At 43.8% G+C, this 8214-nt stretch overlaps 1 protein-coding gene across 1 annotated transcript; it reads left to right on the top strand.

Moving 5' to 3' along the window:
- The first annotated feature begins 551 nt into the window (after positions 1-551).
- gngt2b (guanine nucleotide binding protein (G protein), gamma transducing activity polypeptide 2b) lies at positions 552-3578 on the top strand. The gene is made up of 3 exons (XM_088622573.1): positions 552-701; positions 1727-1816; positions 2644-3578. The coding sequence occupies exons 2-3, from the start codon at positions 1733-1735 to the stop codon at positions 2767-2769; spliced, it is 210 nt and encodes a 69-aa protein (XP_088478699.1). The 5' UTR covers positions 552-701; positions 1727-1732; the 3' UTR covers positions 2770-3578.
- Positions 3579-8214: the final 4636 nt, after the last annotated feature.

Genomic DNA, 8214 nt, shown 5'->3' with positions numbered 1-8214 from the left:
GTGCCACAGCCACCCCTGTTTCGTGTCAAGTCACTGCATTAAAAAAGTTTATCATTGTTTCGAAGAACAAAACCTGTTTTTCAGGGCAAGATCTAAACAGCTGTTGGTTGTATTATAAAAAGACAAACGTGTTTCAGGGTTGTGCAGGTTGTTCCCAATGCTAGTCATGGTTTTCTACATCTTTCATGTAAACACATTCTTCAGTAGTGGTAATTGAATGTGGTAACATCAGCCACTGAGATAGTGGAATGATTCATAGTTAGCCCGCAGTGCCGACTAATCTGCACTCATTCTCTCTATAAATCAGGGTTCATCTTGTATACGCGTGCATGCAATTTTGGCAATGTCACCAAAAGTTTTTTCAAATGTACAATCACGGGAACCTCACAACCCCCACCAGCCAGCTCCCTGCACAGGCTTCCAGGGTTTCCAGGTTAATGTGCTTTTAGGTTGACATTTGGCACGTTAATTATTCTGATTACTAAATCTGATCAGCGGATTGATGACATCAAGTCCCGTCCCCTCCCCCTGAACTTCCCCTGCCGCCCACCTGCTCCTCGTCAAGTGCCATCTGGAGATGACCGTGAAGAGACGAGGAGCAGGACCATCCCATCAGAAGGGAACTGGCAGGCAACAGGACTGCATGGTTCTACAGAACCAGAGCCACTCAATTCTATAGCCCTGGGCCCACAGTTTAATAGGTAAGACAATAATGTTACTCTCTGTAAACTCTCTGTTTTATGCTGTTGCCAGTGTGATCTGTCTTTGGGTAATAACACATTTGCAGAATTGACTGTTATACAGCTGTATGTCCATAATTGCTATAAATCATCTTCAGACCAAGACAAGAAAGTGTACGGATTTCGCCAGCAGTGATATTTAGTAGAAGATACAGTACTGAAGTCACTCAAAGCATGGACTAAAGCAGGATCCTTCTGCAAAATGGGCTTTAGTGTTCTATACTAACTGTAGTGGTCTGCTCAGTGTTTTAGATGCAGGCATGAAAACACCATGTCATCACAGTGATATAGACACAGTGCTTCTTTACTGGTGAGGATTTATCAAGTGATGTGAGCAGTTAAAAAATCTAGATCATTGTTAATACATGTCTTGTCCAACAGGTTCTCTACTTTTCTAGGTGGCTGGCTGACCTTTCTGTGTCTACTTGTTCCCATTTCCTTTAACAGAGGTTTTGTTGTTCATTGTCTGTAAAGAAGATGGCTTAAATATATGTTTATTGCTGTGCTCTGCACACAAGCATTTCCAAACAGTTTTTAGTGCTTAGTCAGAGAAGTGAACACTATTTCCTTGTCACCCACATTGATTGGAATTTGCTTCAGAACACTTCTGATATAATGACATAAAACATATAATGCTTACACATACCCAGTACATATTGGATCCATTCAAAGTTCTGTTCCACTTGTTTATAGTCACCACTTCAGAACAATCTTCTGGGTTACAGTAGATGCCATGTTTAAGAGAAACTATTGAGCCTATATTTAGGCCAAAGAGGAAGATTATCATACAACGTACATAAAACAGTACAGTTATTTGACACGGTTCATTTCAGTTGCCCAGAGGTGTCACATAACATGCAAAAATTCCACGAAACAGGTGTCTGTCTCTCTTTCACAGCCGGCACAGAGCTCAATCAAGTTTAGAAAGATCCCTTTCGCACACAACCGCTACAGTTTCGTGCTGCCTCTCACTTCTCTGCCCCCAGGTCAAGATGTCTCGTGACATGTCAGACAAAGATATCATCAAGATGGAGCTGGAGCAGCTCCAGAAGGAGGTGAAAACTGAGAGGATGGTGGTAAGTGATTTTTTCTATCTGGGGGAGCTCTATTAAAAAAGATTCCCATTTTCCTCAAGCTTTGAGAAACCTGATCTGCATGTGCCTTGAAGATGCATGTCGATTTTTGAGACACAATACACAGGTGTGGGATGCAATATTTTCTCCTTAGTGATGTGCAGCTCTTGCACAGCATTAAGTAGATGTGCAACTGGTCGTGCATTGAAAACATATGGTCATGTCAAATGGGTGATTCTTACACAGCAATGGACTGTGATAACCATATAGAAATTGGTGCTAAAACTGGCTAGAACAATTTATTCATTTAATCATTTAGATTTGGGCAAGAGTTTCTTCAGACCCCTCTAAGAGTGCTTCTGCAGCTTCTGTCCTGCAAACTGCCCTTGCAATCCTATACACAGAAATACTTTTCTGTTAGATTGAAGATATAGCAGAACATTTCCTGCAAAATCATTATCATGGTTTTCCTCTCCTGTGGTTTTATGCTTTTCATGATTAGACCGTGACTATCACTGAGGCAAACCTCAGTCTCCCTCAATTATAGAAGCATCACCAGCATCTAGTTCGGGAAAGATAAAAAGTGTGACATAAACAAGTAGCAAGCGCAGAAGGAAACCATGGTAACACATATGAAATTGCTGCGCAAATGTACCACGCAAACTCCTCAAATGGAATTATGTTGCTGATCGATGGGTGCAAAAGTGCCATTTCCAGCAATGCACGTTTGGGATGAGGATTGACAAATACACAAAGCTCCGTGGGCATGTACGCATTTATCTTTTTATTTTCCGTGCCTCCCCACCCCTGCTCCTCCCCCGCGCTTTCAGGTTTCCAAAACAGCAAAGGAACTGGTGGAGTGGATGGAGTCACAAGCTGCCGAAGACCCCCTCCTCAAGGGCGTCCCAGAGGACAAGAACCCATTCAAGGAGAAGGGGGGCTGTATGATCACCTAGCCCAGGGGGGAGCCCTGGGGGTATGAGCGAGGGACCTGTGCTGTTTCCTCATGGCTAGCAGGATAAAACCCATTAGAAACACTAGAACGAGTGTACCGGGTCAGTTAGGTTTGATGGACACTTTAGAATAGACGCAGCCAAGGCAGGGGAGTGGCATCTCAGCGGAGCTCGGGGCAGCCTGCCCTGTTCTGACGCAGGGCTCAGTTCAGATGTAGAAAGTGAGCGATCCATTAGTGGACACGGCCCTTGTTGGATCGGGAGACCGCGATCCAGGCTCAGGCCTCCATGCTGCAGCCTATGTAGTCATAGTCCTTTCGGCTTGGCTTCCAAAGCCATTCGGTCTCTTCCATGCTTGCCTGTTTCTCTGCTTGTGCAAACCCACTCCCCCGTGGTAGGCTGGCTTTGCACAAGCATGGAGACGCATCACATTCCCTGCACAAGCGTGCATCTGGCCGGGCGCCCATATCCAGAGCGACTTTCGATTGCATCCAGTCCAGCGGCGAAAGGGTGAGGCGCAGTAGTGGACATCTGCAGAAAAGCAGCGAACGCAATGTTAATCAGGCGCTAGGACATGGCATTCCATCTCCTCTCCTCCTTTACAGAAAACCGGCTGGCCAAGCTTGCTGCTGGGGGGGTCTACAAAAACCACAGAGACCCCCTTCTCACTGCAGGGGCCTCGCCCCTCCACCCGTGCACATGGGCTTTGAGCGAATCTTTGGGCCGGCCATGGCTGGCTGTTACAAGCTAGATCTCCTGTTGTTGTACAGCTGTACGATTTGTACAAATAAAAGAATCCTAGCTATGCAAAACAGCGCCGTGTTTTCCTGACACCAAAAAGGGTTGGTAGCCTGAGTCTACAGTTTTTTTCCGTGTTGCTCAATGTATTGTGAAGGTGACTGACATTTGAGTTAATTGCGGGCATGTAGGAGTATTCAGCCTAGACCCTGAAGTTTGCTTCGGTCACTGGCTTAAAATAGATTCGAGGGGGACTAATCTGATTTTCCAAATAAATCACTACTTCAAATGAGCAGAAAACTTTCAGCAGACTTTTTTTTTCCTGAACTTCAGTTTGATGAAAACAGAACATCTATCATTTATACAAAAAAACAAAGACTTATTCCTGATAAGGGTCACGGCAACCTGGAGTCCAGCCCAGAAGCAGAGGGTGGAAGGCAGGGCTGCAGAATATCCAGGAGAGCATGCATGTTCATCACGGGACACCAACACGCATGCGCAGGGACAACTGTGAGACACCAGCTTCTCTTTGTGAGGAAGAGCAGAGAAACACACGTGTGGGGAGTACCCCAAGCTGGAATTCAACCCAGCACAGCGCAAATAAGAGTTACATGGTGATAGATCGTGATGAGCACAGGTGGGGAACAGTGCTATAAAAATTACTGCTTGAACCTCCCCTGCTCTGGAAACTTTAAATGCTTTACAATTATTAGGAAGTGCGGCTATAAAGGAAACCGAAAAGGCAGCCTCGATGTTACTCCGCGGAAAACCAGGGACTGAGGCCGACAGGTTTCGCAGACGTGATGCTCTTTATTGTGCGGAACTCGTAACGGGCTCAGAACTGCAAAACCCCTCCAGGCCACCTGTGAGCCGTAAAGCGCTGTGTGTGACGCCCGAATCGAGGTGAGGGGATAAAAGCGGAATAAAGCAAACTTACTATCCACAAGATCATGAAATAGGCTGCATTAAAACATTGCTTTACAAGTTACCGATCAAGCCTACCTATTTATTTTTATAATTAATTAATTTCCTATTTAAATTGACGTCTTTCCGCGACCCAAGAACTAAAAATAATACATTAAAAGCTAGGTATGAGCTACATAATTATTTGAACAATTGTTGCCATCATGGTGTTTCTGCTCGAGCTATTTCAAAGTGTTTTATATAAATAATTGTATTGCATACTGAAATGTACTGCTCTAAAATGTTGCTTTTTCGCCTTGAACCGTGCGAGGTCCTGAGTACCGCCCAACATAACAATTGAAAAAAAAATGGATAAAAAACACATGGTGATCGATGAGGTATGAGTAGGGGCTGCCTTCCCCCTGCTGGCCAACACTCTAACTGTCTGGTTAAGCTCACTGTATGACGTCACGACCTTAATGGTCAGGTATATCAAGAGAACTGCAAAAAATGAATCACGTGGTCCAGGTGAAGTCGGCCTTAGTACTTGCATTCTCGGGTTTTGGAGAACTTCGAACCTTTTAAGAAATGAATTACGGAACTGATTCTTGTTAGCTTAATTAGCTGAGGTGCTGGTGGTGAGGATCACTGTACAGGGTTGGTCGAGCAAAGAATTGTTGTAGAATATGAAGGGTTGTATGCAGGTTGTATTTTTAATTTACGCTAAGCAACTGAACTTGATCAACTCTTTAGTGAATGTTTAATGTTAATTCAGAAACTAAACTGCGTCTTTCAGTGTTTTTTTTTCAATGGCCTTTTCAGAAACAGTGTATTGTATTTGCCTGAATCGCGAGTTCTAGCTCCAATTTCCGGTCAAGTGACTGACCGGCTGCTCTCGGTCTCGTCTCGGGGAAGCTGTTGGAAGTCGTACCCTTGAAGACGAGGGTGTTTGAAACGCGGGACTGAGCGCAGAAACAAGTAAGCGGATCAATTGAAGTAATCAATCGGCACTGCAAACTGAGAGCCCAGCTGGAACGAGAATTAGGAGACGGTGCGATCACACAGGGGATGGGAATTTAAGTCAGTTTAAGGGTGAAAATCCCCTGTAAAACTGTGAAATTTCAGTTAACGCAGTCATCCCACCGGGAGATAGCAATCCGTGTCTAACTGTCCTTACTGCTCTTCAGAAAGAACGGAGCGATGCATGTATAAGGTACCCGATGCTGAATTTAGTTTAGAATCACTTCGTTTCCTATATTGTAGCCGCTAGAGTATGGTGACATTTTTATGTCGCTTCCAACTTGGGAAGTATTGCGAATATGACTATTATGCGCTGTGTAGTCTCCTATGCGCTGTGTTTTTTCACAACTCACAAAAGAATCGAAGAACAAAACCGCACCTTTATAAAGCCCATATGAAATAAACGGAATCGCTTTTTTGTGGTTTTAATTTACGTTATCCTTTCTTGTGGTTTTGTCGAACTCGGGGTATAGAACAGAAATACTCTTCTTAAGGACACAGAACACTAGGAACGAGCGAGCTACTTAACTCCTTGTGAAATCAAACGTCAATGCTGACGAAGCTTCTGCAATACGAATGTATTCTACATCTTACTGCAATGAAACAGAAAGTCGCTTTTTCTCAGCCTAACCTGCTTCCACCAATACAGACGTGTTAAAGTGACTTTACGTGAATTTCAGAACGTTTTAACTCCGAATTTATCTTAATACCTAACATTATGGTGTTGAAGATAAATTACCACCCAGACTTCCAAATAGCTTACAAATTGGTGTGCAGTTCTTTAAACTTATTTTAAAATTTATTCATAGCTGCTGAATGAAATCGTTTATTTCTAAGTAATGAGTTCAAAGAGGAGCGCTTTAACAGCCCAACGTGCGTCTGAAACCAAGGTGTATCCAAATACAGCTGCTGATGAAATTTGCCTGAGAACAGCGACCAAGAAGGGAGTCCAGACCGTTTTTCCAAATGGGAAAACAAGACTATGGTCAGAACTTTTAAATGTATATGATAAAAACGTGAAATTGAATAACATACCCCCTCTCACACACACACACACTTCACCTGGGAAGGGGAGCAATAACTATTGTTCAGTTCCACAATACACCATAAAACATGAGGGTTTCTGCTCTGCTTTTAAAAGAAGAGAGGTGGTAAACTGTACAAGAGCTCTTGAGTACCGTCTTCACGCTTTCCCTGTGCTGTGAGGGTTGGGCGCTAGATGTCAGTGTTGGACTGCTTGAGTTGCTTTTTTTCTGAGAGCGACGAGTTCAGCAGGATCATATGATGCTTGTGATTTTTGTTTTGGTGTGTGTGTGTGGGGGGATTAAGAAACAAAGTAAATTGTGGAGGAGACACTAAGGTAACTCTTGTTTTAAAGGGCCCTGTGCACCTCTGGAGAAGCATAGCAGTGGAAGTCAGTTTCGCTCATCTATTTGAGAAACACTCCTTTTGTAATGATTTATAATAGCAGACAATGAGACGTACAGCTATATTTTGTATAGCTCCTTTTTAGGGCACTGGATCACAAGACGTGCAATAAAACGAATCTAAAACAGATTCCTACAGAAAAGAGTGCGATGAATAGTGCATCGCAGCGAGTGTTGGGATGGGATGTGAAAGTGTTGACTGACTTTGCCAGATCTGATATGAGCACTGGAGCACAACACTGGGTCGAGAGGGGGAGGTTCGGAGTTTTGTTTTGAGAGCAGAAACAAGGTCCAAGAGTCCAAAGAGCACAAACAACATGCAGGGAGATAATAGGTAATCAGGAACATTCAAGTCCTTAAAGGTGAGCAGATTTTACTAAGTGGAGTGTATAACGAGAGCTCATGAGGGATGACATCAGTTCAATCGGCCTCAGCAGTCAATAATTTATAATAAACTTTGCACTTCTATAGCACTTTTCTGGATACTGAACTCCAAGCGCTTCCTGGGTAATGGAGACTCCTCTCCACCACCACCAATGTGGAGCTCCCACCTCAACTGCTCTTGACGTAATTTCCTCTCCTTAAACATTACAGTTACCCGTATGTGATCCCTCTTCTCTCCCTCACATGTCTCTTGCCTCCCTCCTATCTCCTCCTGGGGGTTCCAGCCACCCTGTGCTCTGGCCAGTGGCCAGTAGATACAACGCACAACATACAATACACTTCATTCCTGTTATTCCTAGTGAAAATCCACAGTGATCCTACCAAAATGAATGTATGATCATATTTCTCCTGGTTTAGATTCAGTTAAGACTCAAGCAGCTGTGCTCTGAATATATTCCAGCTTGTGAAGAGCAGGTCTGGATACACCAGACAAGCACATACCGGCTCCTGTGCATCAGATGGGGAGAGACCTGCATGGCTGCAAGCAGTGTTATAGAAGTGAACAAAAGCTTCAGATGCAGGATTTGAATCAACTATGATGCTGAGGAGCCCCACCTGAACATTTTGATTGATTGATTTCCCCCAACCACCAATAGGCAAGCTAAATTTCGGGTGTTTATTAAGTTCACAAAGCAAGCCAATTCCATAATGGTGGTTATGCTAGAGTTCAAAAGGGGAAGCAGAAGTTTCACGATCATTCTTTAGTACGTAATATCTGTGATTAGGCAGACGGGTTGGTTATTGTGAGGTGTCATGCAAGCAAATGTTTGGACGTCTTCATTACAGAAATGAAAGCTGATGCCATACCTGCAAAAAAAGGATCAGACGCCATGGTGATCTATAGATGCTTAAACAAATGGGACCAAGAACAAAACCATGTGGGACACCAAGGACGACTGACTTTAACTGAGGCTTT

The sequence above is a fragment of the Lepisosteus platostomus genome, chromosome 28 (genome assembly GCF_059453375.1).
Source record: "Lepisosteus platostomus isolate fLepPlt1 chromosome 28, fLepPlt1.hap1, whole genome shotgun sequence".
Classification (NCBI taxonomy): Eukaryota; Metazoa; Chordata; class Actinopteri; order Semionotiformes; family Lepisosteidae; genus Lepisosteus; species Lepisosteus platostomus.
This window is presented reverse-complemented; position numbering and strand designations above follow the sequence as displayed.

What these genes read in the sequence shown, in the direction of transcription:
- gngt2b (XM_088622573.1), top strand. Translation starts at nt 1,733, where the DNA reads ATGTCTCGTGACATGTCAGACAAAGATATCATCAAGATGGAGCTGGAG. An exon ending in TGAAAACTGAGAGGATGGTG is followed by an intron (nt 1,817 to 2,643) that starts GTAAGTGATTTT and finishes CCGCGCTTTCAG; the next exon opens with GTTTCCAAAACAGCAAAGGA.